The sequence below is a fragment of the Lactuca sativa genome, chromosome 2, assembly GCF_002870075.4.
Source record: "Lactuca sativa cultivar Salinas chromosome 2, Lsat_Salinas_v11, whole genome shotgun sequence".
NCBI classification, from domain to species: domain Eukaryota; kingdom Viridiplantae; phylum Streptophyta; class Magnoliopsida; order Asterales; family Asteraceae; genus Lactuca; species Lactuca sativa.
Genome location: NC_056624.2, coordinates 60195761 through 60220116, shown reverse-complemented (window position 1 = coordinate 60220116; position 24356 = coordinate 60195761). Strand labels below are relative to the sequence as shown.

Sequence of the window (24356 nt, the reverse complement as noted above, 5' to 3'; positions counted from 1 at the left end):
GGGATTTTATATTTTTGAAAAGAAAAGAAATAACAAAAGAAAATAATTTTGTTGTTTTTGAATTTTCAAAAGTTAATGCAAAGAAATAAAAATATTTTTGGTTTTTCAGTTTTTCAATGAACAAATTCTAAACTAATGAAATGAAATGATATTACCAAACACACGAAAACTTTTAGTTACAATATACAAAAACAAAGCGTGTCGAAGCCTCTTAATGTACAGTAACTTCTGAATGATGAAAACGGCAAGCCTCTGAATCGACACCTTTTTCACTAACATCATTTCGTTAATTTTGAGTATTTGATCCTGGTACTGAATTCACATCTAACATTCACAAACCTGCTAAATATTTCACAAAAGATTTTTCATCCAGTGGTGTAGTGAAAATATCAGCAAGTTGATTAGTAGTTTTCACAAAATGAACTTCAATGTTACAATCTTCCACATGATCTTTTATAAAATGATAACGAAGAGCAATGTGTTTTGTTTTCGAATGTTGTACTGAATTTGACAAATGCGAATAGAACTTTGTGAATCACATTATAATGGAATCTTTTTCATGTTAATTGCATAATCACGCAATTGGCTTTGAATCCAAATGATTTGAGAAGTGCAAGCAGCAGCAGAAATGTATTCAACTTCAGCAGTAGAAATAGCTACACAAGTTTGTTTCTTCGACTGCCAACTCACTAACTTCCCATCCAGTAACTGACATCCTCCACTTGTTCTTTTCCTGTCGAGAGTACATCCACTAAGGTCTGAATCCGAAAAGGCTTGAATGAAAAATCCAGATTTTGAAGGATACCACAATCCTAACGTAATGTTCCTTTGAGATAACAAAAAATATTCTTCACAACTGCTAAATGTGGTTCTCTTGGATTTGCTTGATACCTTGCACAATTGCAAACAGAAAACATGATATCAGGTCTACTTGCAGTTAAATAAAGTAGAGAACCTATCATGCTTTGAAACAAAGTAAGATCAATAGCAGGTGAATCTAACGAAGGTGTTAACTTCGTTCCTACTGCCATTGGCACTCGTAGCTTCGTGCTATTAGTCATTCCAAACTTTTCAAGCAAATTCTTCGTGTATTTTTCTTGGTTAATGAAAATTCCTTCTCTGCTTTGACGAATATTTAACCCAAGAAAATTGTTGATTTTACCCATCATGCTCATTTCGAATTGACTCTTCATCAAATTCTCAAATTCACTAGACAAAGCATGCTCTTGGTGCTTGTTTTAACCCATACACAGCCTTATCTAAAATGTAAACATGATTAGGATATTCTTCATTAACGAAACCTGGTGTTTGTTCAACATATACTGTCTCTTCGAGCTCTCCATTCAATAATGCACATTTGACATCCATTTGATAAACATCAAAGTCTTTGTGTGCTGCATAGGCTAAAAATATTCGAACAACCTCGAGTCTTGCGACAGGGGCAAAGGTTTCTTCATAGTCGATACCTTCTTGTTGCGAATAACCTTTAACTACAAGCCTAGATTTATTTCGAATAATATTGCCCTCTTTGTCGGTTTTATTTTTGAAAATCCATTTTAGCCCGACAATTGAAACATAATTAGGTTTTGGAACAAGTCTCCAAACTTTGTTTCATTCGAATTCAGCAAGTTCAGATTACATATCAACAACCCAATCTGAGTGTTCCATAGCAACCTTAACTGTTTTTGGCTGTATTTTCGAAATAAAAACATTAAACATGCAAAATTCTTGATTCGTATTGAGTACCTCATTTTTCGCACGAATTTGAGCTCTTGTTAAAACTCCATCTTGCGGATTTCCTATAACTTTCTCTTTTGGATGATTCTTCGTCCATTTCTCAAGTGGTGGATATGTTGTATCAAATTTCAATCGTGCATCTTCGTACATTTCTTCATTTTCAGTACTTGCCATAGAAATATTATCATCAAATTCATGAAATTCATCATTTTGATCAAGATTAATTATATCAGTATCATCATGCTCCCCCTCAACATGATTATCATTTTGATGCTCCCCCTCAAATTCACGATCCATAGTACTCTTCTCCCCCTCGAAAGGATGCTCCCCCTCAACATTCAGAGGTATATTCATATGCTCCCCTTCCATACGAGCATCTAGCATACTTTCGCAATTCTCAGTATTATCCGAAGTGAGTGTTGAATCATCAGTATGTTTTGAGGATTCAGGTGTTTGATTATCATCAACATGAACTTCTGCATCAATTTCCCTGTCTGGAACACCAAAAATTAGATCATAATCAAATTCAATTGAATTATCATTTTCAGTTTGATTGTTTGATTCAACAAGAATTGGTTTTTGTTCAAACTTTCTTTCCACTTGTTTAACATAGTAATCATCATAGGTAAGATGAAAAGTTTCTTCAGCTTTACGAGTTCATTTGTTCAGCACTTGATATGCAACTGAATTATGCGAATATCCCAAAAATATTCCTTCATCAGCTTTAGCTTGAAACTTGGAAAGATTGTCTTTAAGATTCATGATGAAACATCTGCAACCAAAAACATGGAAAATTTTGACATTAGGTTTTTGATTATTTATGATTTCATAAGGAGTGATATTAAATGTTCTATGAATAAGAGAACAATTCTAAGTAAAGCATGTTGTGGAGGCGCCTTCAACCCATAAATATTGAGGAAGATTCACATATGTCAACGTTGTTCTTGCAGTTTCACACAATGATCTATTCCTTCTTTCAACAACACCATTTTGTTGTGGTGTATATGGTGATGAGAAGTTGTGCGTAATTCCTTTTTAAGTTATGAACGAATCTAGCATGTTATTCTTAAATTCAGACCCATTATCACTCTTTATTCTTTGAGCATTCTTCTTCAGACTCATTTTTATCTTTTTGATAAAATCAATCATTGTTTGAGCAACTTCAGATTTTAACCTTAGAAAAAATACCCAAGTGAAACGTGAAAAATCATCAACAATAACCAAAATGTACCGTTTCTTGTTAAGTGTTTCAACAGTCGAAGGTCCACAAAGGTCAATGTGAAGAAGTTCCAATGGTTCAATAATTTTCGAATCTATCACGATAGGAAGTCCTTTGCGATGTTGTTTTCCTTGTTCGCAAGTTGCACAAAGTGTATTATTATCAAATTTTAACACAGGAAGACTACGAACTAAGTCCTCTGTAACCAACTTATTTAGATTTCGAAAGTTTAAATGTGACAAATATCTATGCCATAACCAGTTGACATCATTTGAGGCTTTCGAAAGTAGACAAACAGATGGTTTGCCCACAATTGGTTTAATATCCAATGTGAACATATCACCATATCGTTTCGATTTTAGCAATACTTCATTCGTCTTGACTTTTGAGATTATACTCCCTTCTTCGTTAAACACCACTTGATTTCCAGTGCCCAAAACTAACTGCAAAACACTAATCAAATTATGTTTAAGACCTTCCACATATGCAACTCGATTTACTGTGAATTGCCCATTCGTTATTTTGCCATATCCTTTGACTTGACATTTTTTATTATTACCAAATTTCACCACTCCAGCATTTTCAAGACTTCGAAAATCTCTTAAGTTCTCCTTCCTTCCAGTCATGTGACGTGAGCAACCACTATCAATATACCATTTCATATCATATTGCTCATCACATAGTACCTGCATTTAATTAAAGAATTTAGGTACCCCAAGGCTTTTTGGGTCCTTGGTTATTAACTTGAAACAAAGAGTGAATTTTAGAACTGAAAGCCCAAGTTCGAACTTTTGCTTTGATACTATCAATTAAATCAACATCATTATCTAAAGATATTGAAATATAACTTTTCAATATTTTTGGATTTTCATTAGATTGCACCTCAGGCTTCTCAATTCTTGTTAATTTGTTGATTGGTTTCCATCTCTGAACTGGAGTATTCGAATCTTGAGAAGATAAACTTCTAGTTGTTGACACATTCAAATACTTTTTGTAAGTTGTTTTGATCTGAACTTGAGAAAACCTTCCAGACTGATACCTTTTTGCCTTGTCCCTTAAGCCAATTATTGATGGAATGAATTTATGATTTTCCATTTGAATACGAAACCTTTGTTGGTTTAGTGATTGAAAGATTTGGAAAATTTGGCTTTTGTGGTGTAAATGTTACTTTTGAATTGGAAGTTTTGTTTGTAATGGGTTGACTATTCGTTGGTTTTCGAACATTGTTAAGTTTTCAATCATTCACAACCTTTTGTGATGTCTCATACTTACGAATGCTATCAAATTTTCGAACATGTGCAACCTTTTGGTTAATTGGAAATTTGTCTATTACATTCATTGGTTGATGAAAAGATGTGTCTCTTTGTTTATCTGTAACAAAAGACTTTGGAAAACTCTTTGTTTTTGAAATATTTGATAATTTGGATTTTGAAACACTGATTTTCTCATACGAAACTTTGGATTTTATTAGAGCGGGTTTTTCGTTAGACACTACTTGCCAAAAATTGCCTTTCGTGCCTTTCTTTTTGAAACTTTGTGTTCTTTTGAAAACTTATCAACTAGCACTTTGAATTTGTTTGAATTAAGTTTTACAATTGGAGTTGAATCAACAACTTCTTTTTCTTTTTCAGATTTAACAACCCATTTTTGTTTTGGTTTTGGTTTTTGTTTTTGAATAACATACGAATTCTTAGTGAGGTTGTTTTCAACTGTGTTTTGCTTTGCAAAGAATCCTTCATCAGTTGAACGCTTATTTTCTTCTTCGACCAATTTGTTGAATTCTAGCTTGACGTTCTCAGCATTCCCAGTTGTGACAAATACTTGATTTGGAAAAACAACTTCATCTGTGCATGTAAAATTCGGATACACGACAGTATTAGTTTCCAAATAGTGAGCACCTTTTTCATTCATCACCTTGACAAACTTTTCAGTTTCTCCATAAACTTGTTCAACAACAACTCTTGGAATTGAAGTTTCAGTTGAAACTTTCTTTTCTGTCTTACAAGCATTCGAAGCTTTGATTTCGTCCTCCTCGTCATCACTACTATCTGTCTAACTGTCTCGAACTTCCACATCATCAAAGTCAAAAAAATTCGAAGTAGAGGGTTTTCCAACGTCACCCTCAACCATCGAATCATTAACAATTTCTTTGCCTTTGACCTTAGATGTGATGTTAATGATAGACAATTGAGAGCAATCAATACTTTCTCCTTCTTCAATTTCACTGATTTCGCTAAGATTATCCGAATTCTCATCGACATCAGAAAAATTGAGTTGTGAATCAAGTTTCGAATGTTTAGTTTTTTTAAAAATTTTCACTTGTTCATCTTTTGTCAAACTTTAATTAACAATATTAACCAATTCATCAGCATTTAAAAACTCATCTATCTTAACAATGCCATATGCAAACCTATCGTCTGGTACTTTGTTAAAATCAGCTATTGTGTTTTCACAATCATATGACATGACATCAACTTTTTCTCTTTCGAATGCAAGAAAAGGTAACTGTTTATGATGTTGTTCTTTGCTAATGTCAGAAGAATGATGTAAATCAGTTAATTTGGCATATAAATGTTTTGTTGAATTACAATAGATGTTATGTTGTGCCAACAACATCCTTACATCTTTATCTAGATTCTCTCTATCATTATTGACATTTCCTAATTGTAACTCTAGATACTCTACCCTGCAACGTTTCGTGTCTAGGAAATTTTGAGTCTCAAGCAATTGATTATTAAGTTTCTTTGCCTCGTTACTAGCAGACACAACAATAGCATCAAAGTAAGCAACAATATCATCAAAAGCAATTATTTCAGAATCATATGCATGTAAAGGAATATTAAAAGATTCGAGTATAGAACGTACCTTAGTTGTCATAGGAGATTTGTCACTTGACTTCAAAACGAAGCAATGTCCAGATATCTCCTCTTCTTCTCCATCCTCAAATCTTGCAAACATGGCACCATGAGTAGGATGTCTCATTTCCTCATCATCAGACCCGGATGACCAAATCTGATAAGTGCCACTTTCTTCATCTTCATCCTCTCCTCTTGCCACAAGAGACAATCCCTTGGCCTTCTCAAGAACTTCCTCTAGTTTTTCAGCATAATATGCTTTGTCCTTCACTCTTTTCTTCTTTTCCTCTTTGTTTCGAAGCATACAATCAATTGCAAAGTGATTCGCACCATTGCAGTAATGACAATCTACACCATAATCCCCTTTCAATTTCTTTTCTGCCTTAAACTCTTTCACCTTGTCATCATTCTTCTCAGAGTTTTCAAATTTCTTTTTCTCTTCTACACCGGACTTCATAAAATTTCCTTTCACCTCACTCTGCTTTCCTTTAGGATTAAAAGGCTTTTTGAAAAAAAAATTAACTCGAATATTCGAGTAAAAAGCTACAGCTTCATCATCTGAATTCAAGAGAAAACCTTCTTCATCTGAATTCTCCTTTTCAGCAGATTCCACCTTAGACACTTTCGAAACCAGAGCCAGTGGTCCTCGTAAACTCTGTTTCGCTTCTTCCATTATTTCATACACTTCACTTTTGTGTGTCTTCAACTGATTGTGTACATCATTCAAAGATGAACTGTCGAAGCTCTGTTGATTTTTGATCATCATACTAACACTCCTCCATTCCTTCCTAAGTCCCATAACAAAAGTAAGATTATACTCCATTAAGGACCTTGTGATTTCATAGCGATTGCATCTGCAGATCAACTCATTCAGAAGATCGTAGTAAACTTCAATTGTTTCAGTTTCCTTTTGTCTAAACTCCTTCAGCTCAACCAAACACTGCTTAACAGAATTGACATTAGTCTTGTCGCTTCGTTGATACTTTTCCTTGAGAGTATTCCAGATCTCCTTAGCAGTTTTACAACCACGAATGTAGTTGTAAACAACAGGTGGCAAATCACCTCTTAACTCTCTCATGCAACGCTTTTCGTTGTTCTTCAGTCTTGTTTGTTGCTCTCCGACAGTAGAAGTAGTTCCAGATGAACCTATTTTTTGAACATTCAATGGAGGTTGAACTGTTCCATTGATGCAATTCCACAACTCTTCATCCAGACCATTCAAGTAGTCTTCCATACGATCGGCCCACTGATCGTAGTATTCTGGAATCAGCATTGGAAATTTGGTTGATGATCCGAGCAGATGGGAATATGAAGTCATTGTGTTGATGTTGAAGTTCGCCATTGATGAACACACGAGAAAAATTCAGAAATCACAGAAAACTTGATGAATTTGCAATTTGATCAAACAAATTGATCAGAACCTTATAATCGATCACCCGATTATACAATTTGAATGCATAATCTAATCAAATCTGTAGATAAGACGTGATTTTCAGAAACAAAAGCGCGGAAACTTTTGAGACAAAAAAATGACTCAAAATCAGATGATTCAGAATGAAAATCAGATCAATGCAGTTTGATTCCTGCTCTGATACCAATTGTAGAAGAATTGGATTCGAGAAATCAAATATGAACAAGATCAATCAATGTAAAGAGCTCAGAAAGTAAATAAGACTTTGAAGTTTTTATTACTCTCAAATAAGCTTGATTACAAAAATAGACAACGAAATTGGAAATCTCGTATATCTAAATCTAAGCCCAGTCCCTATTAATAGGGAAATAGAGAGTACAAAAAATACTAAGTCTAAAACTATTAAGCTTCGTATGAAACTGACTTAGCAAATATGTTACATACGAAATTGACTAAACACTATTCGACTCTTTACAAGACTTCGACCCTTACACTTCCCTGCCAGTTTCGGTTCTGATTGGCTGGGAACCTTCTTTTGATGAACTTCTTGGGATTTGACACCATTCAAGCAAAATCTTCACTTGTTAGATCATATTCAGAAAGATCTAAATCTTCTTCTTCTTCAGCAGCATTCTTTCCTTTGGAGATTAGAGCCAATAACTGCATGCTAGAAACCACATTCATTTCTTTAGTCACTACACTCTCATGTGACTTTAATATCCCCACCAGTTTCGCCAGAGAATAAGCCTTGAATTGTTCGTGTGCCTTCACAGTAGACACCACAGCCATCTATTCGGGTCTAACGCCATTCATGAATGTGACCTTCTGTTTGATGACTTTCCTTTCTATCCCATGCTTTATCATCTTACTAAGGAGGTGATTAAAGCGATCGAAGGCTTGAATAAACTTCTCTTCAGGCTTCTGCTTGAAGTCACCAAATTCTGAGAGTAATAAAGTTTGATCGAATGTTTAAGATCTTCATCCGTAGAATACAGTGCCTTCAACCTGTCGCTATTGTGCATGAACTTACCAACCGAAACATGTCTGATTGTAATGCAAACCTAATCATCCTTAAAGCTTTGATGTTGCGCTGAAACTTTTCTTTCTCATCTTGGGGTATGTCTTTCACATCATTAACAAGCTGATTATACTCCTTTTGAGTTTTAACAATTCTTGAAGTGCTTGAATGAGCGAATGGACCTACAGTAATCGCCTCCCAGATCAAGTATACATTATCTTCTGAACCAATCATGTAGTCTTCGAAGTGATGCGTCCAGACTTCATAATCTTGAGTATACAATATGGGAATCCATGTCATCGATTCTATACTATTGGAGGTCTTGATTGGGTTTGACTAGGAATCATCCATGGACATGATGATGTTTGATCAAAAACCTGCTTAAGATCAGACTTGTAAATAATGTTAGGGTGAGATTGACTATTAAAGAACTACGTCAATAGTGAATGACAGCTCTAACAATATCAATCAAAGCGGAAAAACCCTAAGATCTTCTTCAACAGAAGTGATGTGTATGGATTACATAGTCTCCTGCTCTGATACCAATTCATGAGTGGTAAAACTCTTAGATCGATTAGATCTTCAACAAGTTAATCAATAAAACAAACAAAGAAACACAGAAAACACAAGATGGAATGTAATACTTAATGATTCAAATGTAGTCACGCCTCAGCAGAGCTCGATGAAGAGCTTCCACTGTAGAGACGAGCTAGGGTTTGTAGTACAATCAATGAGAGTAATAATGAAAGCGATGATAACTAAGGATGCATGCATGCACATTAAATACTAAACCCTAATAAAATAAACACGGTTGGACAGGCCCAAACCGGTAACAAAACTGGGATAAGGACCGAGCCCAATGACGCAACACTTCTGGACTCAACAATATATTGATTATAATAAGTTTTCCTTAGGATTCTTAATGTTCATAGTTTATTGCTATCAATTAGTGAAAACATAGATCCTTTATAGGTTGTATGTGGACTTAAGTGTTAATATTTTCAACTTTACATGTTTTTGATAACCTATAAACCCTTCAACTTAGAGAAATGTTTCTTAAAGAACTTCTTCAGATTACTTGCAATTAAATCCTTTTCCTCACTTGTCCACTCATCATCAGTCGCATCAGAATCAAAATCTACAGTAACTTTTTTTTTCTTCACCTTTAGAACTTCTTTTTTGTAACCACAGCCAAAGGACCAACATTAGCAATTGATTTTGTAACATTATACACCTCTTCTTTATGAGCTTTTAGAATTCCAACCACTTGAGACATCTTCTCTGTTTCATGACGCTTCAAATCATAATTCACTAATCGACTTACCAATTAATTATATCTTTCAAACACTTGATCAATACTTTCACCAGACTTTTTCTTAAATGATCCAAACTTCGAAAGTAAACAAGTTTGAAGAGAATCAAGTTGTTTATTATTACTAAAATACACTTCTTTTAATTGTTCCCATATTTCGAAAGTAGTTTCAAAGGAACTCACCAATCGGAATGTACTTGGAGCAAGAGCAAAACAAATTTCTCTTTTTTCTTTCAAAACATATCTAACCCTCTCCTTCTCTTCAAGTTTCATATCTGAATATTTATCAAGAAGTGCTTTATACTCTACAATGGATGTAACTGCCATCTTCATCTTTGAGAACAAGTGTGGACCAACAATCATCGATCTACAAACATGAGAACCAATTTTGTCGATACCGGCAACATAATCCTCAATATGAAGTACCCATACTTCGTAATCATCTGGAAAAAGAGTAGGAAATATGCTATTAGAACCAATGATGCTAACTAACTTGAATGCTACACTTTGAGGATCGTCTTTCGCCATGATTTTAGAAAACATGAACAATGATCAAATCAATGTGTCATATAAGGAATTCAAATCAAAACAAGTTTTAGAGAAAAGATATCAAGATCAAAGTGCAAAGAATTTGAAAATGCGGAAAAGATCTGAGAAAAATCAATGAAGATGCACGAAGAACTTGATGAGCAAAAATGAATTAATCGATTTGAATAGAAATCAATGATTCCTGCTCTGATACCAGTTGTAAGATCGATTAATTAGTTCGATTACTAAGAAATCATGAATATCATGTAAAAGTGAATGTGATGTAAGATCGAGAAGGTAAATAATTTTATGTTTAATTCATTGAGAGTAAGAAGCTCGATTACATAGAATCATATAAGAACATGCAAAATGCCTACTGAGTAGACAATAACCAATAAGGTTATGACACATAAGCAGTGATATGTGATACAAACTATTAAGCATTGTCACTCTGAAAACCTTAAGTAAACACATTCCGAAACTAACATACATTCGGAACAAACATTACATTTAAGACAAAGTATTACAATTAAACCTTTCACAAAAGACTAAGACAAAACAACGAGACCTAACAATATTAAATTGTTGGTTCCCAAAATTTAAGGCCAGAAACGTATTATCATTTCTAATAAAAATAGTTGCCTCTCAAATCAACCCTTCCGTCATTCCGTGTTACGTAATACAAATTCATACACAATTTGCCATATTTTGTATTTCTGTAAGTTTATATATAAATTTTGCACATATTAACTCTTTGAAATATAAGATCATCATGATTTAACATATTTACGTACAAATGGTTCAAACCCAAATATAAAATATGGAATTAGTTGCAATTAAGTTTGATTCCGTGGACTTTTTTAACGTATACATTGTTAAATAGCAATACAAGGAGCAAATATACAATAGTTTTATACATGCATGAACTTCATAGCTTCCAAACTAATGTAAACCCTAATCACAGACTTGAGAGGATTTTGAAGCGAATAATGATTTATCCTACAATAGATGATGGGATACTGACGAAGGAATTTAAAGGAATTGGAAAGATCTAAAGCTCCAATGCTTAAAATTGCCATCTTTGCTCTCAAACTCGAAGTTGTGCCTCATAAAACAAGAATCAATAATGTATTAGATGCACTTTTAAGATATGGTCATAGTTAGCCACACGAAACTATCGTGGATGTGGCCACCCCGCGACTAAGCCCCCCAACACACCACATGACATAATCCAAGTGTCTCTATATTCGAATAGCTAGTCGTGCCACAATTTTTCCTAAGGCTCAAAACGAGTTTCTGGCATCTTGAAACTTGCAATCAAGAAGCTTCACATCCAAAAATTGTGATTTTGAGTGTTCTAATATCCTAATCAATGTACAACTTTTGATGAACAGTTTATATTGTTTCGATGCTCTTTAGTACAAGTAAACTATATATATGATATATATACTATAAGATTTCACTTAAATATCTTTTTGGATGCTCTTCAGTACAAGTAAACTATATATATGATATATATACTATAAGATTTCACTTAAATATCTTTTATTAAAAGTTAATAGAAAAAAGTACTACTTTAAAAGAACCAAAATATCAATAAATAAAAGCCCATAATTTATAATTACGGTCTATAGAAAATCAAACTTTTTTTTACCAACACAAATATGAAGTACACAAACAAAAGCCCATGTGTCATGCCATCATGTTTCATGTAATGCACTCATAACCCATAAACTCATCATCCCATTTCCCTTTTTCCCTTTTCATCCCTTCAAAATTGAAACTTTTTATGCTTTCAATCACTATGTGTATGAAATTACTTAGCCTACTAAGCAATCCTTATTACTCTTAATAAAGTAAAATCTGAGAAACTATAATTCATGTTTATGGTCTTTTAGAAACCTTTATGGCCTACTAATGTGTCATCCTTTTTGATCCTTTTTTAATTGCTCGTTCTATTCGCTCATGACATCATATTAAAAGCAATATTCAACTGCCATGTAAGTCACATAAAGACATAATAAAAAAACGAAATAGGTGATTCATATTTACTTATCTTATTTTTTGAAAGTCTTTTGCGTTTCTCTTGCCTTATAAGAGTTTTCTTATTATATGCCTCATCACACAACATCCGTGTGTTTATGTATGTATGATTGCATGAACGAAAGATTTGAAAAAAAGAAACTCGAGAAATATTCTTACACAATTAATGGTAACCTTTGTAGTCGTTTCACAAATCATGATATATTTATGCAAAAGTAACGATCTAAATGCCGTATTAAAACGTGCATTTGAACAGTGAAACATTTTACGTTGTGTCTAACTTTGAAGTTCATACAAAAACACATTGATTGATGATTATTTTTCGTTTTAATTATTACAATGTAAGTGATTAATACATGTATATTTTATTTAGTAATTATTGTTCATTTTATACGCCAAATTTATCTAAGAGAAGTTTGAAAAAACCATATAAAGGCAAATTAGTAAACCGATCATTAATTTTAATAAAATGATTATAGTTATTCTATGAATATAAAAAAGGAAAATCTCAATTTGAAAAGAAAAAAAAAACTATAATTTGTAACAAACTATATTCTTAATAAAATAAAAATAAAAATAAAATGAACAACTTACCAAATGAAAGAAAACAAAAGAGAATCGATGGTGAAGAAGTGTGTGTGCGGTGGTGATGATGGGTAAGGGTTCGTCGGTTCGAACCAATCCAAAACCATCATTGCGAATCTTCCGACGACCATTTTGAGCTTGAACCACCCCCCTCATATCAAATACCCAAATTACCCCTGACCCTTTACCACCCTTAACAAAATACCTAAATTACCCCTACCCTTACCACTCATCATTAGTAGAAGACGAAGGACATTAAAACCTTTGGCCTACACAAGCCGCCTTCTTCTCTTCCCTTGTTGCTTCAGAATCTGCATGATGATTAGTTTTGTGGGCAAGTTTGAGGTGCATGTCCCCCCACCCCCCAACCCCACCCCACCCCACCCACCCCCTACGTTTTCCACTATATATTTGACTGCTCCTACCCTTCGTTTTGCCCCTCACAAGATCCCATTTTCTGCTCTGTGAAAACAGAACTAGAACTCACCCCAAAAATCGAAGTTTTTTTTCCTTGTTGCTCTTCAAAGGTAAATCTTTCTTGATAAAATATATAGAGAAGTGGGTCCTCTCTCTCTCTCTAAACTCTGTTTTCATTAGCAGAAGGTGGACGAGGTTTTCTTACATGGAAACATTTGTTTTAGTGTAGATTTTGCCTTGTTTTCACCTTTTAGTGTGTGTTTGTGTGTGTATTTCTGTCGTCCATTTAAAAGGAAATGCATAGTTCTTTCAATGGATTCCGACAAAAACACAACACAGTTTTTTGTTTATGCACATTTGATTATCGAAATCACGAATGAGTTGTAGTCGATTCTTTCTTTCACTTTTGATAAATATTCGCAAGTAGATTGTTGCCAACTTCAGACAAATGTCAACTTTTGTTTTTTTAAACTCGAAACAGTTTTTGTTTATGTAAAGGATTTGATTTATAATGGGTAGATCAGAGTTGACAACTTTCCAACTACAAAACCTTTTCATTTTGACTTACTCAAAAGTCAAAGCTGAATCTTTTTTTTTTTTTTTTTTGTAAGCAGAAATGGAAAGGTTGAATTCAAAGCTCTACATGGAGAACTGTTTGATAATGCAAGAGAATGAGAAACTGAGGAAGAAAGCGCAACTTCTTAACCAAGAGAATCAAGCATTATTGTCTCAGTTGAAGCAAAGGCTCACCATGGGTAACCAAAATGTCAATAATGCCCCTGACTCCTACGCTGACCTCAACCTTAATACCAAAGCTACTTCAAGTTCAAGGAAGCCTTGAAGAAGAAAAAACAGTTAAATGACTAAAGTGGACATGAAAATCATCTTTTGGGACATCATCTCTCACTACCCTCTTTGATGTTTTTGTTCTACTGAGAATAGCATAGGAATCAAAGGAACAGAATCCTAGTTTGCTAGATATTTTGCAGTTTCTGTTATCTATGTAACTAGAGTCAATAGAGGGGTAGTATTGTTATTCTACATATTTCAGTTAATGGTTTACTTTTTACATTTATTATTATTATGTTTCTATTAAATACGGATGTGTTGTTGTGATTAGAACTTTAGAAGGGTAGTAATGGTTTTTGACACTAAAATTTATCTAGTTAAACAATGGCGTGTTTTAGAAAAATTATCTAAAAGTCATAGATTAGGTTGGTCGTTAATTGCCCACATTGTGCCCCGCTTCTCCTACTCATGGGGGTTGTGGTGTTGATGTCGATTGGCTTCTCGTTAAAAACAAAATGTAACAAATGGATGAACCTTTAAGATCACGTTGAACCTTTAACATGTTATCGTTGAAACAAATTCACACATTTAATTTATGTATGTTTGTTTCCTAAGATACTACACATAGCGGTTTTTATAGACCGTTTGAATCTTTAAGATTACGTTGACATCAACAAGAAAATGAAGAAGCAAAATTGGAGAACATAGTTGCATCTGGTGTATTTCAATCGGTCAAAAATGCGTTATATATATACAACAAAACATAACAGAAGTATTAAACATCAATACGTAATTGACAAAAGAAAAATGAATGCTATTAGTCAAGAAATCATGACCAAAATTTATGACTAATTTCATTGAATACAATTTTGTAACTGAAATTTTCTCTAACAATTTCCAATTACAAAAATAATTGTTTGCAAAAAGGTTCCTAAACTTTTTTGGTTGATCCGTAGTGGATTAGTACCTAGATGCACACTTGGACACAAATTAGTGAACTCAACCCAATTTGGTCGTATTTGCACCCCATGAGTGCAAGAAAGAGTCATTGTGCTATAAGTCTCACGAGAATAAAAAGTCTTTGTATTTATATACTCACTAGTTTTATAACCCGTGGGAACTACGGTTATAAAATTAATTAAATTTTTATATTAAAAACTTAAAATTATTAATAAGTTATTTTAAATAAATTATTAATTTAAGAGATTTTAGAGAAAATGACAAAAGTAGTCATTTACACTAATTGCATTATAAAAATAGCCAAAAAAAATCGAAATTACAAAAATAGCCAGCAATTTCACAGATGAGAAGGTCCCATCTGCGAAATGACCTTCTCATCTGCGAAAGTACAAGCACCTAAAGCACAGCTGTACTTTAGGTACTTGTACTTTCGCAGGTGGAATTAATTAATTTTTTTTAATATTTTTGCTGTATATATAGGGGTAATTTCGCAGATGGAATAGGTCCATCTGCGAAATACTCTCACTCTATCTGCGAAATCGTGGTTTTTTTGTATTATTTTTTTTTTAAGTTTGACTATGAAATGAATTGGTTTGACTACGAAATCATGTTGCTATATAAAAAGTTTTGTAAAAAAAATATCATTTTGGTTGTTATTTGTTTAGAAACTCTCTCTACAATTTGCTCAAAAAATGATTGAATATTTGGTTTGTCTTGTAACCGGTGGGAGATGGCAAGTTAATGGAACTAATCTGGAATACATATGTCCACAGGGAGGTATTTCTGAACTTGCTTTGATATTTTCTGAGTATATTAGTTATAGTGATTTTGTATCTTTGGTAAGAAGCAAAATTGGTTTGTTAGACAAATATAGAATTAGTCTTCGTTTCCACCATCCTGAATTAAATTATTATATAGCTATAGTTGAAGACATGGATGTTAGAATGTTGATAAACGTAATCAAATGTAGTGGAGGAAGGGCTGTGAAAGTGTTTGTGGTGGTTGATGAAGTTGAGGAGGTTAATGGGGGTGGTGAAATTGGAAACCAGCTTGTTGGTAATTTATGCAGTTATAAAGGGAGCAACGATCCGATAGGTACTTTCAATACTCCTAGTGTACCTCAATTTCACAGTGTTGCTGAAAATGTTAATGTTAGTTATTCACATATTCACTATGTGGATCCCGGGAATTACAAGTCTGTTGGTGATGATGATGTTGGTACATATCTTAATCATGTGGGTGGTCGTTGTGATGATGTTGCCGAACAAGAAGTTAAACTTATGAATCGGCGTGTGGTAGATAAAACTAAAAAGAAAAAAAAAATCAAGTCAAAAAAATGAAAAAAATCATGTTTACGGGCATTATGTTGATGTTGATGATGTATGTTTAGATATAACTGAGCTACAAAGCAATTCCGATAGAGATGAGTTGGGTGATGAAGTTAAAGCTAAGTTTCCCGATAACCTTTTTCACGGTATGCCCCATGTACCAGCATGGCCAGTTGATATTAATGAAGATATCCCAACACAGATGGTAGACATGAATCTTCAAAAGATTCAATGTGAGAGTATATTTAAGAACAAAGAACTTTTAAAGCGGTGTATTGGTAAAAAAATGTCTTCGAGAAGGTTTCCAGACGAGGACAAGTAGATCCACCAAATCAAGGTATGAAGTTGTGTGTGTTTCGAAAAATTGTTCTTGGTTACTAAGAGCAAAAGCAATTAAAAATTCTGATGGACTTTTCCAAGTGAATAAATTTGTTGATGTACACACATGTTCTTCAACATTGTTGCAACCTAATCATCGACAAGCAAACAAATATGTTTTTGGTGAATATGTTGCTGATGTTTTGGCTGAAGACTATAGTAGAGTTTATTGGGGAAAAGAAATTGTTAATGATATGAATGCTCAATTGAATATCAATATCTCATACCATCAGGCATGGCATGCGAAGCAATATGCATTGTTGTCGTTAAGGGGTACGAAAGAGGATTCTTTTACCAAACTTCCGGCGTATTGTCACAACTTGGCCAAACATAATCCGGGTACTGTCACACATATTAAAACAGATGCTGATGATCGCTTTGAGTTTTTGTACGTCGCACTCGGTTGCTCGGTTAGTATTATCATATCCTAATTTAATTTTTTAATATTTATTTTGGTGTATTTGAATAGATATACAATGTATTGTAGGTACGAGCTTTTGTCAATTTTTGTAAGCCGACCCTAGTAGTAGATGGAGCTCACCTAAAGGGCGAGTTCAAAGGTACCATGCTACTTGCAGTTACTAAGGACGGACAAAACCAAATATTACCGGTTGCATATGGTATATGCAAAAATGAGTGTACCGATTCTTGGACATGGTTTTTTCAAAAACTACATGATTGCATAGGAAATATGCAGGAGCTTACAATTATATTTGATAGGTCTCCATCTATAGCAACATCCGTTGCCAACATTTTTCCTCACGCTCATCATGGAATATGTGGTGTCCATTTGTATTTCAACATAGTATCTAGATTCGGTAAGAGTAAGACGGTTAAAGGAATTTTTTGGGAGGCGTGTAGGGCGTACACAGTTGATGCTTTTGATGCTGCCATGGATGTTATGAAAAAGACAAAAGAACCAGTATGGGAGTACTTAAAAAGTATAAATCCAGAAACCTGGTCAAGGGCATATTTTAAAGGGAACCGATACAATCTTATGTCGTCCAACAGTGCGGAGTCTATAAATGCATTATCTAGACACGCACGTAAGGTGCCAATACTTATGTTGATCGATTTTTTTCGTGCTACAATGCAACAATGGTGGTTTCAAAGACGTAACTTTGCAAGTATTAAGTAAATTTGTAATATTAATTTTTTATTAGTTTTGATGTTATTGATCTTAACTTCTTCATTTTGGCTGCTTTTTTAGCGGAAGCAACAACAACACTTACCCCTTGGGCGGATGAAGTTGTAAAAGAAAACAAGAAAACTTTTACCAAATGGGATGTTCGCATGATCTCAAATACGATATGCGAGGTCAAAAAGGGGGCACAAAATGTGATTGTTGATTTTCAACATATGACATGTACATGTAGGCATTGGCAACTTGATGGGATACCTTGTGGTCATGTCATAAGATGTTTAACAGTGAACAATTACCAAGACTGCTCGAGGTTTGCATTAAAAGCTTACCTTACTGAAACACTGAGGAAAACATATGAGGAATTAATAAACCCTCTGCCGAAGCCATCCGAATGGGAGATCCCCGATGATTTGATGATTGTTAAGCCACCTATAATGGATAAACGTCAGCCAGGCAGGCCAAGAAACACAGACCGCATTCCATCCCAAGGCGAGGGTCCAATTATAAAAGAGCGTTCTACATGTGGTCAACTAGGACACACGAGAAATAATTGTACTAGAAGGGCGTCCGGTAGCAGAGCAGGTCACATAATTTCTACTGCAGAAATGACATATAGTATTGGTGGTTCGGCGGGTTGCTCACAAACCTATAACGCTGATTTTGATATAAAACAACCTTGAAATTAAGAGTAATGACGAGTTGTTAGCTTATTATGTATTGTAATATTTTTATTAACTCTTACAAGACATTGCTATGCTTTCATATTTTAGTTAAGTTTGTTGATTATAACAATTAATGAAGCCTTTATATTATAAAATATAGTTTGCAGATTTATTTTAACAGTTACAACATGTTATTTAAAAAAAACAACAAACGATCCTTTGGCAACCTAATCTGTTTCATGATAATATTACAACAACTTTGTAACTAATTTTTAAACTCAGGGAACTGCAACGGGTACTTTTCTTTCTCCATTGTTATATAGTCATCCCTAATTCTCATTTTGTCTTCGAAACGATCCTTTTTTACCATAATGTGTATCAACTGCTCATCCTTCTCAGCAAGCCGTTTTTCAGTCGTTTTGATTGCCTTCTTACTCTTTTTTATCCAATCTTTATGCTCTTTGATTTTGTTTTTATTGAGGTCAATCCATTCTTGAGCTTGTTTGCATTCCGAATCTATATCATTAGCAAGTTGAGTGAGAAGTCGGGATGACTCTTTGTCCTCTTCTTGTTGTGCTTTAGCCTTCTTTAATTCTTCAAAATTTTCATGTCACATATATGGCCCGGCTGAAGAGGGTGTAAAAAAAGGGTCAACCGAATCACAGTAGTAACAATCTACTTCGTTGCATGAGCAAATTTCAAATTTGTGTGAGGAACTCATAATAAAGTCGATATTGTATTAAATTGGAGCAATAAGTGGTATTTATACATACTAGACAGTAATGAGAAGTCCAACTTTGAAATGACTAGACAGTAATGACAAGTCACTGTAGTAACCTGCACATCCCAGTGGGACCCTTAAGTGACAAGAGATAAATGACAGTTTGACATGACAAAACACTGTATAAAGCTGAAAATCGTAGTCCAAATATAACCATTTCGTAGTCAAAGTATTAATTCATAGTCTATTTATTTATATAAATAGATGTTTAAGATCTATAAACCAAACACCCAAATCACCTAAACGAAACGAATTCCCATTATTAGAAATGTCGTCGAATGCAGCAAGTTCTTCGAATGAAGTACCTGGTTCCAATTCTGAAAGGCCATGGACGACAAACGAGGTGTTAGTTCTAACACAATCCTGGCTAAGTGTTAAGGATGGTGAATCGTTACTTGCTCCCTCGTATTGCCTAATTGGTGATGAATGGAGTCGCATCACATCTTTGTTTAACCATGAGATGGGAGAAGGACAAAAAAGAGAAAAATCAGATGTTGTTACTAAGTGGACGGATGTAAAGGAAGAAGTGACATGGTTCAATCGAGCATGTAGTTATGCGAAACGTAAAAATGTTCGTTATCGTGACGAAGAAGAGTTGCTTATGAAACCAACCTCTATGTCCTCACCTAAACAATCTCTTAACCTCATCATGAACCATCTCCATGATTCTTCACACTGTAAGGTTCCCAAACCAATTGCTAAGAGTAGTGGTTCATGATTTCCATCTAAAGCCACTGCGAAGTACATTGTTGTCAGAAAGCTCCCAAGAAGGGGTAAATAACCCACATATATCAGCGGTATCATGCACCTAAGGAAGGTACGAATCTACATAAAAACGAACACATATTAGTGATAAGTAAAAACTAATCGAGATACATTACCATGAAATATTATATAACTCAATAAAAGAAATATGTTATACCACACAACCTAAAGCCACAAAACAGAATTGAAAGCGGTTGGTATCAGTTTTCTTAATGGCTGTGAAGGTATTAGGATTTGTTCTTTGAAGGTTATGTAAGAAAATTGGTTATTGAGAAAAGGTTCTTTCGCTGTAACTACTCATTTTCAATACCGATGATAGTGCTCTACAATCATCACACAAATGCAATATGAAACAAATGCAATTATAAATAGAAAATATTGTATCTCTACTGATCAAAATTCATAGTTTAACCTTTTAAATTCATAGTTCAACTTTTTGAATTCATAGTCAAACCAGTTCATTTCATAGTCAAATTTCACTGACCGACATGACAATACTACAGAATGTACTTGTCTGCATTTCATAGTTCAACTTTTTGAATTCATAGTCAAACTAGTTCATTTCATAGTCAAATTTGACTGACCAACATGACAATACTACAGAATGTACTTGTCTGCATTTCATAGTTCAACTTTTTGAATTCATAGTCAAACCAGTTCATTTCATAGTCAAATTTCACTGACCGACATGACAATACTACAGAATGTACTTGTCTGCATTTCATAGTTCAACTTTTTGAATTCATAGTCAAACCAGTTCATTTCATAGTCAAATTTCACTGACCGGCATGACAATACTACAGAATGTACTTGTCTGCATTTCATAGTTCAACTTTTTGAATTCATAGTCAAACCAGTTCATTTCATAGTCAAATTTCACTGACCGACATGACAATACTACAGAATGTACTTGTCTGCATTTCATAGTTCAACTTTTTGAATTCATAGTCAAACCAGTTCATTTCATAGTCAAAAAGAATTGTCTGTTATATGATTTCTTCTATAAATGGGTGTCACTCAGTATGAAAAATTTAACTGAGAAAGTAACTCCGATTTAAAAGAAAAAGAAGGCTAATGGCATACTGCAATTGCGGAGGAGAACGTATCGTTAGGATTTTAGGTACAGCTAAAAACCCAGGAAGATTGTTTTACGCTTGCCCATATTTGGTATCATGTTGTTAACGTCATTCAAATTTAAACCCTCGTGTTTACATCACAAAAATTTATTTTCTTACTGTGAATATTAAATTTAACAGGGACCAAAATGCGGGTTTATCAGTTGGGTTGATGAAGAGAAGGTCCAATCTTCTATGGTAATAGCTAAAGTAGCTAACTCTAATAAGCTCTTTCAATTAGAAAATAAGAAGTTAAAGATAGCGTTGGTTTGTAGTTGGGTGTTGTTCTTGCCAGTTCTTGTTTACAAGTTGTAAGCTTTTCAATATTGTTTTTATGGTTTTGAAGTTGTTAGGTCAATAAATTGTTGTATTTGTAACGTTAAAACAAATGTTGTAGTCATTCTTATGTTTTATGTATTGATAAGTAATTAGTAGGTCATTAATTTGTTGTAATTGTCGTAACGTTATATTTTTTGCCATCCGTTGAGTAAACTGTAAAAATAAACTAATAATGAAATCCAACATTAATTTATATATACAATTATATAATCCAACTACATAGGACCAAGACTAGACCCCCAAATAATTTTTGTCATCCGTAGACGGAACTCTAAAGCTGCGTTCTTTGGGTCAATAAGAACACGTATTGGTTGACCTGAAACCAATTGCTCCATAAACATACAAACAAAAACACCGCAATCTCCCAAATGACTACTTTGTTGGGGAACATTTTCTTCATAAATGAATTGCATATTCAATAGAATCCTTGGGATGTTCCTCCGGGGCCAATACTTAATCTTGTCCAAATAATTTGCCACCCGACGTTCAAATTTGGAAAAGATTCCTTCAGATTTGAATTTTTCATAAGCCCCTCTACCAAGACTGTCATAAATATGCACTTCCATTGACGCTAATCGTAGTTCCCCAAATAGCCAATGATTAGGGGATGAATGAATCGGCAATAAGACCTGTATAAGGATCAGAAAATAAAATTATGTTTATTTACATCACAATACAAAAACATAACAAAAAAAACGATATTATTTTCAATATAAACTATTAAGTTTACCGTATCAACATTCCACCAAGCAACCATGAAGTTGGGGTACGTAGCAATACCAGCCATAAACACCCTCCAGTCCTGTCCTTCTTCCAAAGCATGAGAAAGAAAAAAATTTGGAGGCATTATTGTATGTCGGTCGCTCTCAAACCGTCTCTCCATCAATAGTCGGTACCAAATGGTTATATGCTGCACACATGATAGTTTTGTTATTGACTAAAAAACAATTAACTTTTAAAATAATTAATTAACAATTAATTTACCGCTGACTCCAACCATCCGTCGTGTGTATGCCCAAACAATGAGCTCCAAAAATCTCTATCTAACACGAAATTAAACAAACGATGTTGGACATCATATGAATGCAATACATAATTTTGGATGACAACCTCACCGCCTGCTACGTAAGGTTGCAGGCGCAACATGGAGAAGTCATGAGCAACACCAAAAACTGGAGGAGGAACGGGACTTGTTGATTTGATATCAACCTTCTTTTTTGTTCTTCTTTTTTGCTTCGGTGTCGTGTGCAACTAAAAACAATATTCAAATGTTTAAATCTATATCTTTCAGATAATTCACATAAACATAAAATCATCAGTTTATAAATAAAACGAATACCTCGGTGTAAGGAGGGCACAAATATTGTGATGGTTTTAGACTCCTCGGTTTATCGGGTGTAACTTCTTTGCCATCATCATCATCAAAATAATCTACAATTCCCGTTATTATTAGTTCGTCTTCGTCCGACACATCATCATCAAATTTGTTCCCCGCATTGTCATTCCTCTCCTCCCACTCCTACATTAAAAATAATACTTTATACTTAATAACGAAATACACATAATTTAATAAGCAATAATATCTAAATAAACAACATATTTATATTAATGTAACTATAAGAACCTCTTTAACTTCACTATAATCATTTACATCAAACACATCATCAAATTTGTTCCCCGCATACTCATTCCTCTCCTCCAACACCTACATTAAAAATATAACTTTTTACTTAATAACGAAAGACACTTTATTAAAAAGTAATTATTAAAATCATAAAGGTAACATCTATAACAACCTTGTCGTCTTGAATATCACCAAAAACATTTTTAGTTGTATTGTTTTTATTCATCACTTCATCTTGCACAACCTATATTTTCAAATATAAAATATGAACATAGGTATTCATATATGTTAATAAAATTTAATAAATAATGTAGCGTGTAACTAACATGTTCATCATAATTTCTTTGTGACACTATCGGATCATCAAAAATAATGTCGTTCCAAAATTGTTCATTATTCACTTCTTCAACAAAAAACCTCTGTAGGTTGTCGGTTCATAAACACATGTTAGTCCAGTGCATGTGGCCGTTTCAACACCTCGTCTAGGTTGTCTCCTAAAATGGTCTCGTACTGGGGATGGAACTGCTTTCCCTTCACCATATACATACTCTTGAAATGACATATAATAAGAAGATGTCATCTCACCATCACCCGGTAACATGTTTTGTCTTGGTGGTAGCCCCTCCTAAAAAATTAAACATATTAAAATCGCATATAAAAGTATAATAATCAAGTTTATTAATAATAAACGAAATATTTTTAAACCTGCATCTTTGACCAAATCTTGTTCACGTCAACCCATTTCAATTTTTTTGTTCCACTCCATCGTTTCATCCGAGGCAAGTCTTTATTTTTTCTCGATGCAAATCCACATGCATGAACAGCCGGAATCATCTCATATATCCATATCTACAATTTTTTACAATTACAGTAATAAAAGTTAAAATTAAAATAAAAAACATAACAATAAAACAATTTAAATATAAGAAAATTTTTATACCCTTATTGGAGCCGTAAATCCTGAGACGGAGTACTTTAAAGTTTGACCACGCTCAGAAAGTGATAAATAATTATGTATTTTGTTCCATGTATCCTTAAGGTCAACATAAGTAAAATCCCAGAGATAGCTACCCCAAACGAAGCTAACAAAACAAAAAAACAAAATTGATTATTATATAAATTATAACTTTAATAAAATAGAACTTTTAACGTAAACAAAATATACCTGTTCCAGAGATCCAAATTCTCAGCAAAAAAAAACCAATCTTGTGGCACCTGATCATTAACTTCTTTACCTAAAAAACTTTCACACAAAATGTATATCAAATATACTCTAACTGCATCAACGTCGCCAAGTGCTAGGAATGTTCGATTTAAAATTAAACGTTTCAGGTCGCTGATTTTCA

At 33.8% G+C, this 24356-nt stretch overlaps 2 protein-coding genes across 2 annotated transcripts; one reads left to right on the top strand and one right to left on the bottom strand.

Annotated features, from left to right (window-relative positions):
• The first annotated feature begins 13155 nt into the window (after positions 1-13155).
• On the top strand, positions 13156-14206 carry LOC111897474 (protein LITTLE ZIPPER 3). The gene is made up of 2 exons (XM_023893435.3): positions 13156-13235; positions 13740-14206. Exon 2 carries the CDS (start codon positions 13742-13744, stop codon positions 13964-13966), a length of 225 nt encoding a protein of 74 aa, XP_023749203.1. The 5' UTR covers positions 13156-13235; positions 13740-13741; the 3' UTR covers positions 13967-14206.
• A 7357-nt stretch (positions 14207-21563) lies between these two features.
• On the bottom strand, positions 21564-22202 carry LOC128132019 (uncharacterized). The gene is made up of 2 exons (XM_052768068.1): positions 22117-22202; positions 21564-22015 (listed from the first exon to the last, which is right to left on the bottom strand). Exons 1-2 carry the CDS (start codon positions 22171-22173, stop codon positions 21602-21604), a joined length of 471 nt encoding a protein of 156 aa, XP_052624028.1. The 5' UTR covers positions 22174-22202; the 3' UTR covers positions 21564-21601.
• Between the last annotated feature and the right edge of the window lie 2154 nt (positions 22203-24356).